The sequence below is a fragment of the Oncorhynchus gorbuscha genome, linkage group LG25 (genome assembly GCF_021184085.1).
Source record: "Oncorhynchus gorbuscha isolate QuinsamMale2020 ecotype Even-year linkage group LG25, OgorEven_v1.0, whole genome shotgun sequence".
In the NCBI taxonomy this organism is placed as follows: Eukaryota; Metazoa; Chordata; class Actinopteri; order Salmoniformes; family Salmonidae; genus Oncorhynchus; species Oncorhynchus gorbuscha.
The window spans coordinates 44,035,353-44,058,650 of NC_060197.1; the positions used below are offsets into that span (position 1 = coordinate 44,035,353).

General features: G+C 46.0%; 1 protein-coding gene and 1 long non-coding RNA gene across 7 annotated transcripts; both read left to right on the plus strand.

Moving 5' to 3' along the window:
- Positions 1–4,977: 4,977 nt before the first annotated feature.
- On the plus strand, positions 4,978–23,069 carry per1b (period circadian clock 1b). Of its 4 annotated transcripts, none has more exons than XM_046329722.1 (12): positions 4,978–5,136; positions 12,341–13,534; positions 13,700–14,282; positions 14,685–15,109; positions 15,401–15,654; positions 15,964–16,064; positions 18,293–18,451; positions 19,192–19,467; positions 19,680–20,503; positions 20,620–20,776; positions 21,027–21,385; positions 21,538–23,069. In XM_046329722.1, the coding sequence occupies exons 2-12, from the start codon at positions 12,791–12,793 to the stop codon at positions 21,733–21,735; spliced, it is 4,080 nt and encodes a 1,359-aa protein (XP_046185678.1). In that variant the 5' UTR covers positions 4,978–5,136; positions 12,341–12,790; the 3' UTR covers positions 21,736–23,069. The 4 variants fall into 4 exon arrangements, with proteins under 4 accessions (XP_046185678.1, XP_046185676.1, XP_046185679.1 ...); XM_046329720.1 differs by having other exon boundaries at positions 4,979–5,136; positions 15,386–15,654; XM_046329721.1 differs by lacking the exon at positions 4,978–5,136 and adding an exon at positions 8,340–8,618 and having other exon boundaries at positions 15,386–15,654.
- On the plus strand, positions 16,111–17,236 carry LOC124014569. 3 transcript variants are annotated; one of them, XR_006835037.1, is made up of 3 exons: positions 16,111–16,381; positions 16,538–16,987; positions 17,208–17,236. It is a non-coding gene; the product is annotated as an uncharacterized LOC124014569 (long non-coding RNA). The 3 variants fall into 3 exon arrangements; XR_006835039.1 differs by lacking the exon at positions 17,208–17,236 and adding an exon at positions 17,120–17,137; XR_006835038.1 differs by lacking the exon at positions 17,208–17,236 and adding an exon at positions 17,030–17,076.
- Positions 23,070–23,298: the final 229 nt, after the last annotated feature.

Consider the following 23,298-nt stretch of genomic DNA (forward strand, 5'->3'; position numbering starts at 1 on the left):
TGTTTAACAATACATTTGTGGAGTGGTTGAAAAATAAGTTTTATTGACTCCAACCTAAGTGCAGCTCACAGAGCAGCTCACAGATTACTGCACCTGTACATAGCCCACCTATAATTTAGCCCAAACAACTACCTCTTTCCCTACTGTATTTTATTTATTTATTTATTTTGCTCCTTTGCACCCCATTATTTTTATTTCTGCTTTGCACATTCTTCCACTGCAAATCTACCATTCCAGTGTTTTACTTGCTATATTGTATTTACTTTTCCACCATGGCCTTTTTTTGTCTTTACCTCCAATTATCTCACCTCATTTGCTCACATCGTATATAGACTTATTTTTCTACTGTATTATTGACTGTATGTTTGTTTTATTCCATGTGTAACTCTGTGTCGTTGTATGTGTCGAACTGCTTTGCTTTATCTTGGCCAGGTCGCAATTGTAAATGAGAACTTGTTCTCAACTTACCTACCTGGTTAAATAAAGATGAAATAAATAAAACATAAATAAGTGGATGTAAACTTCTGACTTCAACTGTATGTTGATCCGGCCTATATGCTCATAGCCGGTGCTTGGCTTGGGCCAGAACACACTGGTACTGAGTAGTAACTACGAGCACCTGAAATAAAACATTCTACGGCTTGAATACTGGTAATGTACCTCCTATAGGATAATGGCTTAATTATGGCGTTTCCCACCACCTGTTTTTCTATTAATGATAAAAAGCTACGATAACTCCCCCCCCCCCCCCCACACACACACACACACACACACACAGTCACCTCATCACGTTGTTTGTTGGCAGTATGATAGTATACAAACTGGCATGAATGTATACCAGGATTACCTGTGTGTGACTTGGTCAAGTATGTGTCAACCTGGGTGGCTTGCACTTCTTGTTCCAAAGTCAACAGGCGACACTTGATCAGAAGATCTTGCTTCAGGTTCGGGGGCCACAGTTGACTTTCTAGGTCAAAGGCCACTCATCATCATCACGAGGCTACGGCTCTGTTATACATGAATGCGTGTGTATTCACACAGAATACATGTGTTATACATGAATAGATGTGTATTCACACAGGAAAACTACCTCTGTACATGTACCAATTGCCACTTTAATTAATATTCTAGTAACACATTTGACCTAAAACCCACAATACCCATTATATTGAATTGATTAATAATGCACAAGCTCTGCCTGTTACCGTACGTGGGTATGTCAGAACTGTTTGATCACATTCAGTACAAGGTGAAGCTAGCCTCTGTTCCAGAACATCAGTTCTGCTCTGTTGCTTATCACCGACTAAGAGAACAAATTGATCTATAAATACAACTACTCATTATGGGTTTTCTAGGTCAGTGTGATCAGTTGCTGTGCAAAGTCGGCGATCGGCGATAAAAGCAGAATTGATGCTCTCAACATGGCGTCTGTGTTGATTTTCTCACAAAGATGATCTCCACATGCTAAATAACCGCTAGCCTTTTGCGGCGCTAGGTAACCTGAGGTCATCGTCACAGGTTCTGTCACTCTCCTCATCTCCTACCTGGCCCTACCCCAGACCATAATCACAGCCAACTACCCACAGTAAATATCACAGACAACTACCCACAGTAAATATCACAGCCAACTACCCACAGTAAATATCACAGCCCACTACCCACAGTAAATATCACAGCCAACTACCCACAGTAAATATCACAGACAACTAATTATCCTACCAAACTTACAAAAAAAAATAGTAGGCTGTGACCTGCAGGACTTTTTGACACACTCAACGTAAAAAAAAAGAAAACAACTCCAGACACATGTCAATTACAGTAGATGTCAAATCAAATTGTATTTGTCATATGCTCCGAATACAACAGGTGTAAACCTTACCGTGAAATGCTTACGTACAAGCTCTTAACCAACAATGCAGTTCATGAAAGAGTTAAGAACATATTTACTAATTAAACTAAAGAGTAATACAATAACAATGTGGAGGCTATATACAGGAGATACCGGTACCGTGTCAATGTGGAGGCTATATACAGGAGATACCGGTACCGTGTCAATGTGGAGGCTATATACAGGAGATACCGGTACCGTGTCAATGTGGAGGCTATATACAGGAGATACCTGTACCGTGTCAATGTGCAGGGGTACAGGTTAGTCAAGTTATTTGTACATGTAGGTAGGGGTGAAGTGACTATGTATAGATAATAAACAGTGAGTAGCAGCAGTTTAAAAACAAAGGGAGAGGGGGGGGGCATGTCAATGTAAATAGTCCTGGTAGCCATTTGACTAATTGCTCAGCAGTCTTTTGGCTTGGGGGTAGAAGGTGTTGAGGAGCATTTTGGTCCTAGAGTTGGTGCTCCGGTACCGCTTGCCTTGCGGTAGCAGAAAGAACAGTCTATGACTTGAGTGACTGGAGTCTTTGACAATTTTTTGGGCCTTCCTCTGACACCGCCTAGTAAATAGATCCTGGATGGCAAGAAGCTAGGCCCCAGCGATGTACTGGGCCGTACGCACTACCCTCTGTAGAGCCTTACAGTCAGATTCCGAGCAGTTGCCATACCAGGCGGTGATGCAACCTGTCAGGATGCTCTATTTGGTGCAGCTGTAGAACATTTTGAGGATCTGGGGACCCATGACAAATCTTTTCAGTCTCCTGAGGGGGAAAAGGTGTTGTCGTGCCCTTTTCACGACTGTCTTGGTGTGTTTGGACCATGATATTTCCTTGGTGATGTGGACACCAAGCAATTTGAAACTCTCAACCCACTCCACTACAGCCCCATCGATGTTAATGGGGGTCTTTTCCTGTAGTCCACGATCAGCTCCTTTCTCTTGCTCAAATTGAGGGAGAGGTTGTTGTCCTGGCACCACAATGCCAGGTCTCTGACCTCCTCCCTATAGGCTGTCTCATCATTGTCGGTGATCAGGCCTACCACTGTTGTGTCGTCAGCAAACTTAATGGTGTTGGGAGAAATATTAGAGCTGGCTGATCTGTTGAGATACAGGTTGCTTTCCTGCAACTTGGTTATGCTACTGTGTGTTTGTGCCGTGAAAAACTTAAACACACATTGAAAAGCGAGTTGGCTTCAGCTGTTCTAACACAACAGAGGCATTGCAGTGCCACTCGTAGTACAGGTTATACCAAGAGATGCATGTGTAACGGATGTGAAACGGCTAGCTAGTTAGCGGTGGTGCGCGCTAAATAGCGTTTCAATCGGTGACGTCACTTGTTCTGAGACCTTGAAGTAGTGGTTCCCCTTGCTCTGCTAGGGCTGCAACTTTTGTGGAGCGATGGGTAACGATTCGTCGTGGGTGACTGTTGTTGATGTGTGCAGAGGGTCCCTGGTTCGCGCCCGGGTATGGGCGAGGGGACGGTCTAAAGTTATACTGTTACACATGAATATGCAGGCTAAAGTGTTGGTCATATTGGATTCAGAATTAAATGTATTCACACCAAAACAGTCGTTATGGGCATGAGTGTTGTACACAAAATAAAATACAAAATAAAGATGTTTTACACATCATTTAACCTCCATCAAATGGTATTATAGCAGCCATATTGGATTTTGGACGCCATCTTGGATTTCAGGCTAAATCCAGGGTGGCCCAACTTGTTTTCCTTAGAGCCAATTTAAAATAGTCACAACATCAAAAGACGTGTAGCTATCCATTTTTTTCTTCACATAGCACCATACAGCACTGAATGAGAGGACATTTTGACTTGGCAAGTTTTCTATTAATAATCAGCTAACACAAAGTAAAGCTTATATTCATCATAACTATTCATAAGTCTATATTTCCGAGATGCATTAAGATATCCTAATGCTGTTCGTTTTTGTTTGTATGTTGAGTAGACAATTTAACTACTTGTATTCCACATTTTAGCAATATCAAAGATCGCAATGGGTTACATGCGACTCATCGCCCTCAGCCAGATATTCTGCATTGTTTGAGTTTAGGGGGTGTGTCATCATATCTTTCAATTCAACCACTTTTGCAGTAAAATATGTTTACAGAGCCATTCCATAAATGGGAGACATTAGAGATGTGGAAAAAAAAACATGGTTCTATTTCGTTCTACCTCGGGTAGGGGCATTTAAAAAATAAAATAAATACCTTTTTGAGGATTGATCACTAGCCTATATGTGACTTGTATGTATCGAACCTATGCGCAAAGATCAAGTAATAGTCTATAATAGTCTACAAAATCATTGAAAAGTATTTGATGACCTCATATCAGTGCCCCGATCAGGGCATTGGGGCTATTCTGTAGAGTTCTAATTCACGGTCACATTTCGCACTGCCCTAGTTTTGAAGACTGTTTACCAGAAATACCATGTCTCTCTCAACCACCCAGCCAGCCGCGTGATTTTCGAGTTGGGTTGGGAGAACATTCATCGTCACCGTGCTAGTCTTGCAGAGAGAGGCACGTTGCTTTGTGCATGGAAATCTTTCCAGCAGCTGCAAATAATTGTATAGCGGCTCACGTGCAAAAAGAAAATAGAGGTTAACAAATTACAATGCCACTGTTTTTACGGTCCCAGTTTACTACTCAGTATACGAAGCTTTATCAGTAAATGATTTATTACAGGATTGCATTCAACAGGATTAATAACAGTTGTGTTGTCGTTGTTGATGATGTTGTGTACACTGACAGTTTGGTCCCTAGAAGTACAGTGAGAGCACTGGGCAGCCATTGTAAATGATAATCTGTTCTTAAACCGACTTGGCTAGTTAATAATGGTTAAAAAATGTTTATTTGTTTTTATCTACAAGTCTGTTTTGAGTTTCGGAGAGCATGCACGATGCAACGTGCGAGTTGAGCATAGCAGAGTCCCGTGTGGCAAGCGCCGCTCTCCTCGACCAATGGGAGCATTCCTGGGTGTAACTGGGCAGGGTATTTGCTAACGGGGAGCCAATGAGTTTGTTCAATAGAACAAACCGTGGGACCGATACAGGGCACGTGTACCTATGCGTGTAGACTGACATGGGCGAAGCGACTTGTGTGTGTGGTACGACAGAACTGAAACGAAGAAGGGGAGAGAAGTCCAGTATCTCTATGGTCCATACCTTTTTGAATTAAGACATTACTTATTTACAAGGACTATTCGAGAACAGTATCGAATCAAGAGAAATTAAAGGTGAGAATATTTTTATTTTAACAATAACAGTATTTGCGCTTTTGGAGTGGTGTGTGAATAGAACGTTAGTCAACTAACTATGTCGCATTTTCTGGTTTATTTACAATTTTTGTAGATAATTGATACCTTTCCATATATATATATATATGTGTTAGTCGCACAATGTGTATCTATTCCTCGTGTTATTATTTTTCTATTATTTCTCTGTTTTTCTGTCTGCATTGATGAGAAGGGCCAGTAAAACGCATTCAACTGTTAGTCAACACCAGCTGTTTAACAAAGCATGTGACAAAGACATGTTGATTACTTAGTTGTATGGTAAAAAAAACTGTATCTAAAGATCACCTGGCAGCTAATATGACCACGCTGGCTCAAATATATCCACTGAGCAATGAAGGCTTTGCTGCTTTTGGCTCGTTGACGTGTGATTTCGACTGACACAAAATAATAGGAATGTTCTAACTAGTTATGGTGATAGGATCTGTTCGAATGTGATGTATAACTTTATTGTAAACGTTATCTTGTTACTGTATTACATTTTCCCTTGCAAGATAGTTTACTGTAGCTATTCGTGAACATGCCAGCCAATCAGGAAGAGAGACAAGGAATTACAAAGGGAGAGGTGGAATATCAGATGCAGAATAGGGGCTGTGCCCTGTTGATTTTATTTTTGGTAAATCGGTCAGGGAGAAATTCTTATTTACAATGACGGTCTACCAAAAGGCCTCCTGCGGGGGACGGTGCCTGGGATTAAAAATATAAAAATATTCTAATTGTGGCCATAAAGACACATCAGAACAGATTAGATTAAAAATAACACTCAGCACTTTGAAACAAACGGTCGTTAGCCTAACCCGAAAAGTACTGGCCTGACTTGGCCAAAAGAGGACACCCCAAAACAAGACTAGACACAGCAGATCGCTAGAGGGAGGGGCGACAGGGAGAGAGCCAAGGACTCGTACACTGCTTTGACTCGGGAGTCAGCTATTCTTTTATATTATTTTTTTTACATTTAAGTAGGTAAATTAGTTAAGATTCTTATTTTCAATGACAGCCTAAGGGGAACAGTGGGTTAACTGCCTTGTTCAGAGGCAGAACGACAAATTTTTACCTTGTCATCTTGGGGATTTGATCTAGCAACCTTTCGGTTACTAGTCCAACACTCTAACCACTAGGCTACCTGATCTCTGTCTCAGTTTTTATTTTATTTAATAATAATCCTTTAGAAACAGTGTCCTCGTTGCCAATGGCTACAACAGCCGTGCAGTAAATGCCATGCACCTCTCCCGGTGAGACAGTGAATGTGTGGATGGAGCTGGGCTGAAGATTTCATTAGAGCTTTGGATGTGTTTTCTAGACGGGTCACTATTGGTGGCCTCTTCTAAGAAACGGCATGTTATCCTAGAGGAATACGTTTGGTTTACCCCAGAGAGGTGTGTAATTCATTGGGCGTAAACAACAATGGTCCTTCCCGGTGTACCTGCTTTCTCACGTGATATTTTACACCAAACCAGTTGGTTCACATCCATTACTGCATTGCGCCCTGTGGTTGTTTCTTGCATGGCATCAACAAGTCACTGGTAGACAGTTAGCCACCTGGCTAACAAAGCATGCTGGGAGATTAATTTGAAAGTTTAGTAGTTAGGTTGCATATCAGTGAAGTGACTGACTGGTGTAGAGGTTGAGGAAAACTTTCTAGATTGTAAACATGTACTTTTCTTGTACTTGTTGCGTCCACAGTTTCTCCAGGGTTGTGGGGGTCATAACCAGCTCATTCAACTGTTTCAACAACTGTAAGGCCACTGTGCAATATCCTTTTACAGATCATGTCTTATCACAATAGTCGAGTAAGTCCACCAATTTTGCTGTCGGGTCACACTGTAAGAGACCGTTTCTAAGGGTAACTATGACCGTTTCTAAGGGTAACTATGACCGTTTCTAAGGGTAACTATGACCGTTTCTAAGGGTAACTATGACCGTTTCTAAGGGTAACTATGACCGTTTCTAAGGGTAACTATGACCGTTTCTAAGGTAACTAACAGCTTCACGGTGGCTCTCAAGTAAAGCATTTGATGCGTGATAATGGCTCAAGTGGGAAAAGTCGGCCAATCCATAGTTACCCTTAGAAACGGTCATAGTTACCCATAATATGCAAATGTTTTGAATATAAATCATCTTTTGGAAATGGCTTTGACAGTTTTCTCATGAGCTTGAACATTTTGGGACATTTACAGTTTCTATTGAGCACTGTCCTCTAATGGTCATTGGATGTCTTTAGTTTGCTTGGGCATATTTCATTTACATGAAGTGTCGGTGCTGATGAGCCTATGTCTCGGTCAGCTTCGACTCCTCCTGTTGCTTGAAACGTATTGATTCAGTGATTTGAAATGTACAGTCATGTCTCGGGCTCATCTGTTTTGGTGGCTGTTTTTTAATCCATTATTTAGTTGTAGTATTTGATGACTCGTGGTTGTGATGCAGAGTCTACGAAAGCAGCAACACTCAGGTATAGCTTAAATGATAATGCCATAATATCTATGGCTCCTGTAATTACAGTGTGATGGCACACAAAATTACTATCCCTGCTGAAATGTATAGATTTGACGTACTCGTCAGTACTGGGTCATTCAGTCTTATAGGTTGGCCTACTAAATATGGCTCAGACTGCGACTTTAAATGGATTTTGCCTGCTAAGAAATGGTCGGCTCAGCCCTGACTTAATAGCCTATTCGTTGTATGTGACGTCTTCTCCTGGGGTTGCATCTGTTCCATTGACGAGGTTCGTCTCCTAACGTTTGTGAGGGAGGGGTATGTAACCTGTTGTCACATTGTGACAATTTTGATGTAATATCAGGATATTTCCATGTGGGAGCTCCATTTTTATTTTATTTATTTTAGGCCCTGTCGAAAATAAATTTTAAAAAACTCGACTCATTTTTATTGCATAATTCGTGTTGTTTTTTTTCCCCTCAATAAATATGTTTATCACTACTGTGGGAAAGACTATTTTAAATCAGTAATTTAAAAAAAAATGGACTCTTAGCAGGACATTTGGTTTTTCATCAGAAGTGGCGCGGTGACTGTGAGAAACATGCACAGTACTAAGTTATCTGTCATTGGCTGGGCGCTCTGTCCAATGAGCAGCCTGCGAGGCTCGGGTAAAGCACAGCCGAGTACACGTGCATCATGTGTTTTAAACGGAGCAGCAGAAGGGAGCGCTGACGTGCCACTAATAACTCACTCCACTCTCTGGGAGTTATAGGCAAGGAACAGAATTTACATGCGCTCATAGAGACACCAACGGACCCGCCCGCCTCAACCGACAACCGTGAATAAATTGCTCACGTGATCATGCCAAACTTAATCGTTTTGAGCCACATGCGATGCTATCTTCTATGCCACATCTTAGCAACATTAGTAGAATATAACTGTACACACGTTTCTGATTCATCGACGTCTCTGTAACCCATCTGCACATTGCGGTAGGAATTATATTTATTTGCAATCTCTAGATGTATTATAGTTAGAGTGATGCTCTGTAATGCATGCATTTCTCAATATGGGACGATGTTTCCTATCTTTCAGATTCTGTACAAGAATCTAGGCTGTTGTCCTGCTGTTAAATGTTTAAAAAAAAAAAAAAAAGTGGTAAAATTAACCCTAAAAAATATTTGGGTAATTGAAACCAAACATGTCAGGGCAGCTGGTGGGCACATAGACTTCAGTTCCTAATGGTTTACTACATAACTGGAATAGACCACAGTTGTAAGTGCTTTTGTCAGGCTACAACCATAAAACTGGGTCTGTAGGGAAGGGGACAGTTATTTGAACAAAGCATGTGTGTTAAACTACTATGTAGTTTCCTTCGTGTGTAAGCAGGAACTGGCCACTTATTTTGAGAAATTGTATTTGTGGACACAATACTGCAATGTTGTTGTATTAGAGTGGCACAATGCCAACGTTTTCCCAGTTCCCCACTCTGACGCACTCCTTCTCGGACTTCCTGTCATTATTACACAGCTTTGAACGGGCAATATATTTTCTGCCAATATTTCTTCATTCAGAGAAAAGCTTTTTTTTATTTTTATAGCTTGGATCCAGTTGGGATAGACCACACCGTAACTCCATGGAAAATGCCAGGCACCGTTAGGGCACATAGATAATATCATCCTAATAATACTGAGTTATTATGACCCTGTTGGGGTTAGGGTAGGTGAGTGGGGTATTGGGACTGCACGACTGGCTGCTTCAGACATGAGCGGTTGGGCCTGCCCTCTGTAGCCTGGGAACAGTTAGCCAACCTGGGAAGTATGCATGGCTCTATCCATCTCCCATTTGAGGCACAGGATGTGTTGTGTCATAGAAAGGTTCTGTCTGCCACCCAGACCAACAGCGTTTTACATTTTAACTAGGCAAGTCGGTTAAGAACAAATGATCATTTACAGCCTAGGAACAGTGGGTTAACTGCCTTGTTCAGGGGAAGAATTACATATTTTTTACCTTGTCAGCACAGGGATTTGATCTAGCAACCTTTCGGTTACTGGCCCAATGCTCTAACCACTAGGCTACCTGCCCCCCCTACACTCTAACCACTAGGCTACCTGCCCCCCCTACACTCTAACCACTAGGCTACCTGCCTCCCCTACACTCTAACCACTAGGCTACCTGCCGCCCCTACACTCTAACCACTAGGCTACCCTGCCGCCTCTACACTCTAACCACTAGGCTACCCTGCCGCCTCTACACTCTAACCACTAGGCTACCTGCTCCCTCTACACTCTAACCACTAGGCTACTTGCCCCCCTACACTCTAACCACTAGGCTACCTGCCGCCCCTACACTCTAACCACTAGGCTACCTGCCGCCCCTACACTCTAACCACTAGGCTACCTGCCGCCCCTACACTCTAACCACTAGGCTACCTGCCGCCCCTACACTCTAACCACTAGGCTACCTGCCTCCCCTACACTCTAACCACTAGGCTACCTGCCGCCCCTACACTCTAACCACTAGGCTACCCTGCCGCCTCTACACTCTAACCACTAGGCTACCTGCTCCCTCTACACTCTAACCACTAGGCTACTTGCCCCCCTACACTCTAACCACTAGGCTACCTGCCGCCCCTACACTCTAACCACTAGGCTACCTGCCGCCCCTACACTCTAACCACTAGGCTACCTGCCGCCCCTACACTCTAACCACTAGGCTACCTGCCGCCCCTACACTCTAACCACTAGGCTACCTGCCTCCCCTACACTCTAACCACTAGGCTACCTGCCGCCCCTACACTCTAACCACTAGTCTACCTGCCGCCCCTACACTCTAACCACTAGGCTACCTGCCGCCCCTACACTCTAACCACTAGGCTACCTGCCTCCCCATATGGTGACCCAGGGTTTGGTCCAACATGACTATTGTTGACACCATCAAGTTGGTATGAGTTGACTCATTCAATCTCCTTCCATTCACTTTTATAAGATGATGTTTACCATGTACCGGTGATCCAAGGTGATGTTCTTTTCTTGTTGTTGTTTTTCAAGTTTTTAATCACGTCCGGCCTTGTCACTCAACACACGCATTTACTAATTTAGGCTTATCCTTCCCGGGTCATCAGCTTCTTTCTGAGCCCCTTCACTCAGACTCCCGAGACCTAAGAAGGCTCTTCGGTGACCGTACTCTGCTTGGTTTAAACCTGGCTGCTGTCGACACTACCTGCGTCACACCAATTATAGGCCACTTGATGTTGGCCCGAAAGAGAAAGTGAGAGAGGGAGAGAGAGGAGAAGGAATGGCAAATGTGTATCAGCATTGGGCTTCTAGTTCTGAGGATTTCTGGGATTTAAGGGAGAGGTTTCTGGAGAATAACTAGAGAAGGAACATTCCCTGCGTAGGGGACCGGCCTGCCAATGCTCCCGGTGAAGGACCATTCAGGAATAACCGCCGATCTTTATGGCACCGACCCTGGGAGAGTGATGATCTTAGTTGAACAGACTAAGACTTTAACCTGTCCTGCAAGAGAATTAGGTTACCAATGACGATAGATGAACTTACAAGTTGGCTGGCAGCAATTGATATCTGTTCCCCGGTGTGCAGACTGACTGAAGATGGACTACAGATGGGGGTCTTTCTATTGTAAGCTAGAGGGAGGCCTGGTTTGGCACCGGTTGTCTGGGACATGGACTGACAGTTGAGTGCTGGTCACATGTGTGCACACAGCCAATCACACACAGCCACACACAACAACACGCAATCACACGCAGCCACACACAATCACACAACAACACGCAATCACACACAGCCAGACTCATCCATGCTGGGCAGCTAGGAACCAGCTCAAACTGCATGCTGTTCTTAGTCAAAGACAGACCAGCTGACAGAGACTCCGGGGTAGTCGGGGACTGTTGTACCCACACAGATGGACCAAACTGCATGCTGTTCTTAGTCAAAGACAGACCAGCTGACAGAGACTCCGGGGTAGTCGGGGACTGTTGTACCCACACAGATGGACCAAACTGCATGCTGTTCTTAGTCAAAGACAGACCAGCTGACAGAGACTCCGGGGTAGTTGGGGACTGTTGTACCCACACAGATGGACCAAACTGCATGCTGTTCTTAGTCAAAGACAGACCAGCTGACAGAGACTCCGGGGTAGTTGGGGACTGTTGTACCCACACAGATGGACAAATGGGGAGATGGACAGAAGGAGGCACAAAATGATCATCACATTTAATAGAAAGGTATTGTGTGTGTGTCCACAGTACAAGTCAGCTGTCTGCAGTGGTGTCCTCTCGTAGGTTTATTTGATATTCCCTTTGGCTTTTAACTGAAAAGGTGGCCTCCATTTGAGGTCTTGAAAGCCTCTTTGGAGCCCCCTGGTACACCAAAGGAGCTTGGGTATATTGTTTTTTATAGACACTATCAAAGATTTATGGAGTTGCCACCGTAAGTATTGACTAGGAGACCCCCTCACTTATTTATATATATATATATATATATATATAATCTCTCTCTGCAGGCCAAACCTCCCACAAAGCCCACTGTACTGCAGTTTGGACAAGGCAATATAATATTGTACTGGTACAAAGCAGTCTAAGGTTGACAGAATGCATAGACCATCTTCAATACATCAGACTAATCCTATCTTGAGAGAAAAGAAGACCACACTATGAAGTCTAACCTGTTTCTTTTCTCCTTCTCCTCACCAGGTGGCCTGTAGCACAGAGAGTAACAACAACACGACACAGAGCAGGGGAGCCGCCAAGGGAGAAGTAGCGACCAGTTATTTTTCTGTTTCCCAGTCTTTTCTTGAGCGAAAGCAGCAGCATCTCTCGATCAGTCCATCTGGGAGAGTCACGTTGGTCTACTTTGTTAGCAGAATATTATCTCTCCCTTCTGCAGGTGGATCCCTCGCCCTTAAGCACTTGACCGGAGGGTTTCAGCGCAAACCAATATTACTTTTTTTTTTCAACATTTTCAGGAGAAACAATGTTTTCTCTCCTTAGTGTTTTATCAACCAATAAACCAACCACGATACACAACTGCAGTCACGCTAGTCCCACCTAATCAACTGGAAAAGAGAATTTTTCTAGAATTATCTTACATTACACTTGGTGAGAGCTTTGTCTCAACCAAGCCTAACCAGCCTCATCCCTATTATGAGTTACGACGACTCAAACTCCACCCCTGGCGATGACACTTGGGGGCGAGTGGGAAGCACCATTGAAGAAGAGGAGGAGGCGGGAACAGGATTGAACTCCCCCGGCAGCAACAACAACCACGGCAGCCAATCGGGAACTTCGGACTTGGCCAATCGGGTGCGAGGATCCTCTCCAAGTGGATCCGGCTCCGGTGGCTCGTCTGGGGGGGACCAGAGGGGTCCTAGCTCAGATGACGGGGAAAGGGAGTCGAGTGAGGGAGGGGGCGGGTCCAGGGGACACCAATCCAGAAGTTCCCACTGTTCCTCCAGCCAGAAAGACTCGGGCATGATGCTGGAGAACACAGAGAGCAACAAGAGCTCTCAGTCCCAGAGCCAGTCTCCCCCTAGCAGCTCTCTGGCCTACAGCCTGCTGTCAGTCAGCTCAGAGCAGGACCCTCCTTCCACCTCCGGCTGCAGCAGCAACGAGCAGCACCAGACGGCCCGCGTCCAGACCCAGAAGGAGATGCTGAAAGCCCTGAAGGAGCTCAAGGTTCGCCTGCCGGCCGAGTGCAAGGGCAAAGGTCGCTCCAGCACCCTGGACGCCCTCCAGTACGCCCTGAACTGTGTGAAGCAGGTGCGAGCCAACCAGGAGTACTACCACCAGTGGGGCGTGGAGGAGTGTCACGGCTGCAGCCTGGATCTGTCTGTATATACCACAGAGGAGCTGGACAACATTGCCTCAGAGTACACCCTCAAAAATACAGTACGTCGACATCCTCCAAACAATGACTAAGCATTTCACACACGTATTTCACTTTGTTTTTGAAAGTTACGTTTTGTAATGCAGTCGACTCACTCAGTACAGTACGCAAGCAATCATTCCTGACTCACACTCTTCCTCTCCCTTCTCTTCTCCTCCTCCCTCCAGGACACCTTTTCCATGGCGGTGTCCTTCCTGACAGGCAAAGTGGTGTACATCTCCCCCCAGGGCTCATCCCTGCTGCGCTGCAAGCCAGAGAGGCTCCAGGGGGCCATCTTCTCCGAACTGCTGGCTCCCCAAGACGTCAGCACCTTCTACAGCAGCACCGCCCCCTGCCACCTGCCCGCCTGGGCCACCTGCATGGGCTCTGTGTCCCCACTGACAGACTGCACCCAGGGGAAGTCGATGTTCTGTCGCATCAGTGCCGACCGGGCGCAGGGAGGCGAGATCAAATACTACCCCTTCCGCATGACCCCCTATCAGCTAACCCTGAGGGACTTGGACACGGCAGACCCCCAGCCCTGCTGTCTGCTCATCGCTGAGCGGGTACAGTCCGGATACGAAGCTCCCAGGATCCCTGCTGACAAGCGGATCTTTTCCACCAGTCACACTCCCAGCTGTCTCTTCCAGGAAGTAGATGAAAGGGCTGTGCCGTTGTTGGGCTACCTTCCCCAGGACCTGGTGGGAAGCCCTGTACTTCTCTACCTCCACCCAGAGGACAGACCGATCATGGTGGCCATACATAGGAAGAGTAAGTACACCTTTTATTGTCTGTCTTCCTCCACATCTTTCAATCTTATTTTACTATTTTAGTCTCATTCTGTCCTCTCACTCTCGGTCTTTCTCACACTCTCGGTCTTTCTCACACTCTCGGTCTTTCTCACACTCTCGGTCTTTCTCACACTCTCGGTCTTTCTCACACTCTCGGTCTTTCTCACACTCTCTCTGTCTTTCTCACACTCTCTCTGTCTTTCTCACACTCTCTCTGTCTTTCTCACACTCTCTCTGTCTTTCTCACACTCTCTCTGTCTTTCTCTCTCTGTCTTTCGCACTCTCTCACTCTCTCTTTCTCTCTCTGTCTCTCTTTCTCACTCTCTGTCTCTGTAAAGCTTAGTGGTCTTCCATTCTAACCTCTTTTCCTTCCATCTTCCAGTCCTCCAGTCTGCAGGCCAGCCCTTTGACAGTTCTCCCATGAGGATGTGTGCCCGCAGTGGGGAGTACGTGACCATCGACACTAGCTGGTCCTCCTTCATCAACCCCTGGAGCAGGAAGGTGGCCTTCATCGTGGGCCGCCACAAAGTCCGAACCAGCCCCTTGAACGAGGACGTGTTCACCCCTCTGCGGGGCTGTGAGGGCCGCCCCGTGGCCCCAGAGATCGTGCAGCTGAGCGAGCAGATCCACCGTCTCCTGGTGAAGCCTGTCCACAGTGGAGGGTCGCAGGGCTACAGCAGCCTGGCCTCAAATGGATCCTGCTCCCACGAGCAGCAGTACCGACGCACGGCCTCCTCCGCCTCCGACAGCAAGTCCACCAACGCCATGGAGGCCATGGAGGCAGCCGTGGTCGCGCTGCACAAACCGGTGAGTGGAATGAAGACACTCCAAAAGCCTATACACGCACACAGAGGTCTTCATATTTATCATGTTAGTCATTTAGAGGACTCTTCTTCAGAATGACTTACAGACGTAATTGTAGTTGAGTGCCTTGCTCAAGGGTACATCGAAAGATTTTTCACCTAGTTGGCTCTGGGATTCAACCAGCAACCTTTTGGTTACTGGCCCAATGCTCTTAACCGATAGGCTACCGACCACCCCATATATTCACACACTGACTGTTGAGCGTCGTTGTTCACTCAGATGACGTTCCAGCAGATCTGTAAGGACGTGTACATGGTCAAGACCAGCGGGCAGCAGGTCTTTATCAACTCTCACAACCGAGCCCTGTCCCGGCGACACGCTGTCACAGCGCTCCGGGCCACTGGAGAAGTGGAGCCCATCAAGAGTCTGATCCCGGAGGTGGCGTGTCCATCCAAACCCCTGGTGTTTAACACCCAGCAGCTGATGAAGGAGGAGCCCCCCAGTGCCTACAGCTACCAACAGATTAACTGTCTGGACAGCATCATTAGGTATATAGGGGTGGTTTTAATAGTCATTTTACTGGGAATAGGGGTGGTTTTAATAGTCATTTTACTGGGAATAGGGGTGGTTTTAATAGTCATTTTACTGGGAATAGGGGTGGTTTTAATAGTGATTTTACTGGGAATAGGGGTGGTTTTAATAGTGATTTTACTGGGAATAGGGGTGGTTTTAATAGTCATTTTACTGGGAATAGTGGTGGTTTTAATAGTGATTTTATTCATAGTTTGAATCCTAAATTGAAATCAAGTGCACTTCATAAAGTGAACTTATGTTGTCACTTCCTCTTCCCCTCCCAGGTTCTTGGACGGCTGTAACGTTAAGAGGAAGTTTGGCTCGTCCTCTGCCACGTCCGCATCGGACGAAGAGAAACAACAGGAAACCGCTGGGAATGAAAAAGGTACATTCACCCTTCAGATAGATGCTGTTCACCAGGTTACCCTACAGGTATAGTCACCCTTCAGATATATGCTGTTCACCAGGTTACCATACAGGTATATTCACCCTTCAGATAGATGCTGTTCACCAGGTTACCATACAGGTATATTCACCCTTCAGATAGATGCTGTTCACCAGGTTACCCTACAGGTATATTCACCCTTCAGATAGATGCTGTTCACCAGGTTACCATACAGGTATATTAGATAGATAGATGCTGTTCACCAGGTTACCCTACAGGTACATTAGATAGATGCTGTACACCAGGTTACCATACAGGTACATTCACCCTTCAGATAGATGCTGTTCACCAGGTTACCATACAGGTACATTCACCCTTCAGATAGATGCTGGTTACCACAGGTACATTACCTTCAGATAGATACAGGTTACCATAGGTACATTCACCCTTCAGATAGATCACCAGGTTTACAGGTACATTCACCCTTCAGATAGATGCTGTTCACCAGGTTACCATACAGGTACATTCACCCTTCAGATAGATGCTGTTCACCAGGTTACCATACAGGTACATTCACCCTTCAGATAGATGCTGTTCACCAGGTTACCATACAGGTACATTCACCCTTCAGATAGATGCTGTTCACCAGGTTACCATACAGGTACATTCACCCTTCAGATAGATGCTGTTCACCAGGTTACCATACAGGTACATTCACCCTTCAGATAGATGCTGTTCACCAGGTTACCATACAGGTACATTCACCCTTCAGATAGATGCTGTTCACCAGGTTACCATACAGGTACATTCACCCTTCAGATAGATGCTGTTCACCAGGTTACCCTACAGGTACATTAGAAAGATGCTGTACACCAGGTTACCCTACAGGTACATTCACCCTTCAGATAGATGCTGTTCACCAGGTTAATAATACATTCACCCTTCAGATAGATGCTGTTCACCAGGTTACCATACAGGTACATTCACCCTTCAGATAGATGCTGTTCACCAGTTCATAAAGGTACATTCACCCTTAGAAAGATGCTGTTCACCAGGTTACCCTACAGGTACATCACCCTTCAGATAGATGCTGTTCACCAGGTTACCTACAGGTACATTATTCAGAAAGATGCTGTACACCAGGTTACCCTACAGGTACATTCACCCTTCAGATAGATGCTGTTCACCAGGTTACCATACAGGTACATTCACCCTTCAGATAGATGCTGTACACCAGGTTACCATACAGGTACATTCACCCTTCAGATAGATGCTGTTCACCAGGTTACCATACAGGTACATTCACCCTTCAGATAGATGCTGTTCACCAGGTTACCATACAGGTATATTAGATAGATAGATGCTGTTCACCAGGTTACCCTACAGGTACATTAGAAGATGCTGTACACCAGGTTACCCTACAGGTATATTAGATAGATAGATGCTGTACACCAGGTTACCCTACAGGTATATTAGATAGATGCTGTACACCAGGTTACCCTACAGGTATATTAGATAGATGCTGTTCACCAGGTTACCCTACAGGTATATTCACCCTTCAGATAGATGCTGTTCACCAGGTTACCATACAGGTACATTCACCCTTCAGATAGATGCTGTACACCAGGTTACCCTACAGGTATATTAGATAGATGCTGTTCACCAGGTTACCCTACAGGTATATTAGATAGATAGATGCTGTTCACCAGGTTACCCTACAGGTATATTAGATAGATGCTGTTCACCAGGTTACCCTACAGGTATATTAGATAGATGCTGTTCACCAGGTTACCCTACAGGTATATTAGATAGATGCTGTTCACCAGGTTACCCTACAGGTATATTAGATAGATGCTGTTCACCAGGTTACCCTACAGGTATATTAGATAGATGCTGTTCACCAGGTTACCCTACAGGTATATTAGATAGATGCTGTTCACCAGGTTACCCTACAGGTATATTAGATTTGGACTCGACCTCTGGTCACTGCAGTCCACAGGAGAAACCGACACACGAGTGTGAAAGAGAGAGTGAGTGAGAGCGAGGGGACTCTTCATGATAACTTTGTCTATTCTATAAAGGCCTGCTTGTTGTGACACGCTGAACTGGGGAGGGGGCGGGGTTTTACCACGAGAGCAATCAGTACGATTGACTCACCTAGGCCTGTCCGTTCGTCTGTGTGTGTTGGGTGCTTGTTGCTGCATGTGTGTGTGTGTGTGGTGCTACAGGTGGTCCAGCTACCTCAGTCACCCTGGTTGGGGACTCAGCGGGGGTACCCCCCCTGGCCATGCACAGCCACAAGGCGAGGAGTGTAGCCTCAGTCACCTCTCAGTGCAGCTTCAGCAGTACCATCGTCCACGTGGGAGACAAGAAGCCCCCCGAGTCAGGTGGGAAAGACACGCTTGTCTCCTGGCCTGGACTGTAGTAGTGGTCTGTCTACTATACCACTCCTATCACACTAGTGGTCTGTCACGGGAGTCTCTCTCTGCCACCAGTGTCTGTCCGTGGAATCTCTCACAGTTACTTGATAGTAACTCGTAGTTGCCTGTCGTCGCTCTGTCTTGTCTTTTGTGGTTATTTTGTTTCCATCTATCTCTCCCCCATCTAGTTTTTTATAGCTTGTTTCTTTCTTTCTCCATGACCTCTTTGTTTCTCGCTCTCTCAAGCCGCCGAGTCCAGCCTTTCCTCTTGTTAAGTGTTTTTCTCAAACTGTCTATAATGTCTCCTCCTTCTCTTTCTCCTTCTCTTTCTCCTCTCTTTCTCTTTCTCCTTCTCTTTCTCCTTCTCTTTCTCCCCTTTCTCTTTCTCCTTCTCTTTCTCCTTCCTTTCTCTTTCTCCTTCTCTTTCTCTTTCTCCTTCTCTTTCTCTTCTCTTTCTCCCTTTCTTTCTTTCTCTTTCTCCTCCTTCTCTTTCTCCTTCTCTTTCTCCTCCCTTTCTCTTTCTCTTCTCTTTCTCCTCTCTTTCTCTTTCTCCTTTCTTTCTCCTTCTCTTTCTCCTTCTCTTTCTCCTCTCTTTCTCCTCCCTTTCTCTTTCTCCTTCTCTTCTCTCTCTCTCTTTCTCCTTCTCTTTCCTCTCTTTCTCCTCTCTCTCTTTCTCCTTCTCTTTCTCCTCTCTTTCTCCTACACAGACGTTGTCATGGAAAATGCTCCTCCCACTCCTACGCCAGCCACTCCCACCACGACCAGGTCTCCACCCACCGCCATCATTAACCCTCCACCGCCCAAAACAACCTCTCCATCCAGCCGGAGAGGAGGTGGCCTGACCAAGGAGGTGCTCTCTGCTCACACGCAGCAGGAGGAGCAAGCCTTCCTCTGTCGTTTCAGTGACCTGAGCCAGCTGAGGGTGATTTCTCCATCCTCTGCTCTGCGTTGCCCGCTCCCCAACACCAACCCCCGCCGCAGAAGTAAACATGCATTTCTCAACAACACTCTTTTCATCAACTAGATTATTATTTTTTAACTCGGGCCAACAGCACTGAAACTTTAACTTATGGATCTCTCTCTCTTTGTCTCTTGTCTCTCCGTCTCTCTCTCTTTGTCTCTGTCTCTCTGTCTCTCTTTGTCTCTCTGTCTCTCTCTCTCTCTCTCTGTCTCTCTCTGTCTCTGTCTCCCTCAGGAGCGTGTTCCCCTGACTACCCTGCAGCTGAAGGCAGCAGTGGTCGCCGTGGAGCCAAGAGGCTGAAGAAGCAGGAGTCCTCAGAACAGAGGGGCCCTCTGGCTTTAGGCCTGACTGGACCCCTCCGGAGCCCCAACGTCGTCCCCATGAATTCCCCCCCCAGCTCCACCTACACCATCCCAGTGATGCCCCTGGGGCCTCCCACCACATCCTCCTGGCCCGTCTCTGTAGGATCCCAGGCCAGCCTGCCCTCTGTGCCCTACCCCTCGGGTACGCTCCCCCTGTACCCCATCTACCCTCCTCTCTCCCAGCCCATACAGAACCAGATGGTGCCTCCTATGATGGCCCTGGTGCTGCCCAACTACATGTTCCCACAACTTCACCCCAACCTCTCCCAGATGACCACAGCCATGAACACAATGGGAAGCCTCACGCCCCAGCCGGGAGCCGCCATGGTTACCCCCGGCCCGCAGCAGTTCTTCAACCCCGGGGCTGGTTTCCCCTTCCCCGGTACCAACGTCATGCCATGCCCCATGCCTACGATGCCCTCGCTCATGCAAACTGCCATGCCTATCCAGACCCAACGGCCAGCCTCTGGGTCCAGCACCCCTCAGTCGTATAGTCAAGTACCAGTCGACCAGGATTGTGCAGAGTCGCCCCTCTTCCACTCTCGCTGCTCCTCCCCGCTCAACCTGCTGCAGCTTGTGGAGGAGTCGCCTAGCAACCGGCTGGAGGTCGCCACGGCGCTGGCTGCTTCCGCGCAACAGGCCACGATCCCCTCACAAGGGACTAGGGGGAGATCGCCAGATGACTCCAAGGAGAACGTGAGTTGAAAAGATGTCATCTCTGAATGTACATTGAATTCATTATAGTTTGAACTTAATACTTCCAGCTAAGGTATTATAACTCATATCTCTCTCTCTCTCCTCTCTCTCTTTAGGCCAATGATTCCAACCAGGATGGTGAATCCACCCCCAGTGACCTACTGGACCTGCTCCTGCAAGAGGACTCCCGCTCAGGCTCCGCGTCCTCTGGGTCGGGTTCTGACTCCTTGGGCACTGTGTCCAACGGCTGCAGCTCCTCAGGCAGTGGAACTAGTGAGTAACCCCCCTCAATACTGCCTGACCTGGCAAATGGAACAGAACACGGTGACATTCACATGGCATTTTATTATTGCCGACATCGCTAGGTAAATGTCACCTAGAATGTTTGAAATGTCAGATCTTTTAGCTGTCACTCAAAACATAAAGTGGGAATACCCCAATCACTAGGAAATACTGTTCACACTAAAAACTCCAGCGGGTTCCGGTCTGACCTATAACAACTTATTCTATCGTCTTCTCCCAGGTCGCAGTCGGAGTAGCCGCACCAGCAAGTACTTTGGCAGCATCGACTCGTCAGAGAACGACCACTGCCGCAAGCAGCCAGCAGGTGGCAGCAGAGCAGGAGGAGACGGGGAGGAGCAATTGATTAAGTGTGTCCTGCAGGATCCCATCTGGCTCCTCATGGCCAACACCGACCACAAGGTGATGATGACGTACCAGCTGCCGACCAAGGACAGGGAGACGGTGCTGCGGCAGGACCGCGAGGCCCTGAGGGCCATGCACAAACACCAGCCCCGCTTCACTGAGGACCAGAAGAGAGAACTGAGCCAGGTCCACCCTTGGATACGTACCGGGCGCCTGCCCCGCGCCATCAACATCTCGGTAAGCACCCTCCCCTCTCGTACAAACGTAACTTTATTTGTTTTGTTTTATGTGAACTTAGACCTACAGCCATATGACCTGTTTCATCCACATGTGATCATACAGGAAGTGTTTTGGTTGTCAGCTAACCCTCCTCTACACCTCCCTCTCAGGCATGTATGGGGTGCAAGTCTTCCCCCTTACCAGAGAGCACCGTGGACCAGGGAGGAGAGGCTCGCAGAGAAGAGGGGCACGCGGCGCACTCTGAAACACAAGGCAACGACCAGGAAATGACAACAGAGGAGCAGGAAGTGACCTGGCCAACGGGGGAGAAGAAAGCCAGGGCTGGTGAAACCTACATGACCCACTGAAAGGTTGAGGAGGGATCAAGAACACTTAAGTTATTGTGGATGTTTCTTCCAGTCGACAGACTCCATGCTTAAGAGATGCAAAATTCTAGGCCCAAATGTCCAATGCTAATCTGAGAGACTCAAGACATTTTGTTCTCAGGTGGTTGTGGGTAATCGAAATGCATTCTTTTTATATTAGCTGGGACTGCTGCCGTGTCAGTGTCCCCATTGGCTGGCGGTCAAATCAATTGGACTCTGGGTCCAATCAGTCGGTCCGCTTTGTGTGTTCCATCACCAGTGGTTGTCAGAGAGACCGTCGTCATGACAGAAAGCCTTGAAAGCACGGGGGACACAGCACATTGTTAAAATCAGTGTACCGTTGGATTGTACACACCAATATATATTTTTCCTTGTGTATTTATTGAACATGTTAATTTTAATAAGACACACTAAAGTTAAAAGTGTGAATGTGTTAACAAAATGGCCACTTTATTTCACACCAAGTCTACTCCCGTTTTGGGATAGAATGGTTTCTCCTGTACAGTTCTAGTTCCTGTTGGGAGGATTCATTTCACAGGGAGAGAGGGGGACCCCTTGGTTATTTTTCTCTGTTGGGAGGTTTTCTCTGATTAACCAGGGATTGTTGTAAATTGTTTTGTTTTTCTGCATATATTTTTTTCACTTAAAACAAATGCTTGTTATATAAGTCAGTTATTAAGACAACATTTACACAGGCAGGTTTACTTAATTTTTTAAGCAGTATGTATATTTTATATCACTGTAAATTCTGTTTCCTAGAAGAAATTGAAATGGTCTGTGTTTGGTCAAAAACAAAACATTTAGAAAGTCAAAGTACCCTCTGATCTCAGGGGAGTAGAACGTGAGTGTTTCTGTGGTAACACAATGGAATGAAGTGTCACTCAAGAACAAAAACGGAGTGACAGTTGAACATGTGGGACCGCTTCCTGATTTGCTGGGCATTATGGTCCATGAAACTTTGCTGCAGACATCTTATCCTATGAAAACAGTCCAGGATACTGAACAAGGTAAAAAATAAAATAAAACTTCCAGCTTCCATAGCAACAAAGAGAACAGACTTTTGATTGGAGGCATCCATCACAAGGATTCAGGAATATGGAAAACCAGATCGGCAATGCTCTGATTGGTTGGTTTGAAAGGAGTTTGAACAACACACCAGAACATTGGTCAGCTCCTAAGAGGTTTTTAGAGAATATCGTTGTTTGACTGTCTCGCCTCTCTTTGGCACTGTACTAGTGATTGTGATATTCAGCTTAATTTCCTAATTATTATTTTGTATTAAAAAAAAAGTAAATAAATGAAATGATATCCAATGACTCACGACTTGTCTTCTTCTGTACTGCACCTGACTGAGGGAATGTAACCTGTATGTATACTGTATGTACAGTTCCTTTAGACAAGGTATTATAAACCCAGTTTCAACATCTCAGACAGCAACAAGCTAGTACAATATCAATTATATGTATTTGTAGCATTTGTTTTGTTTTACAGTTTGTTTTGCTCATCGTTGTCTGAGGACCACATGCTCAAGGCCAGGGACAGCCA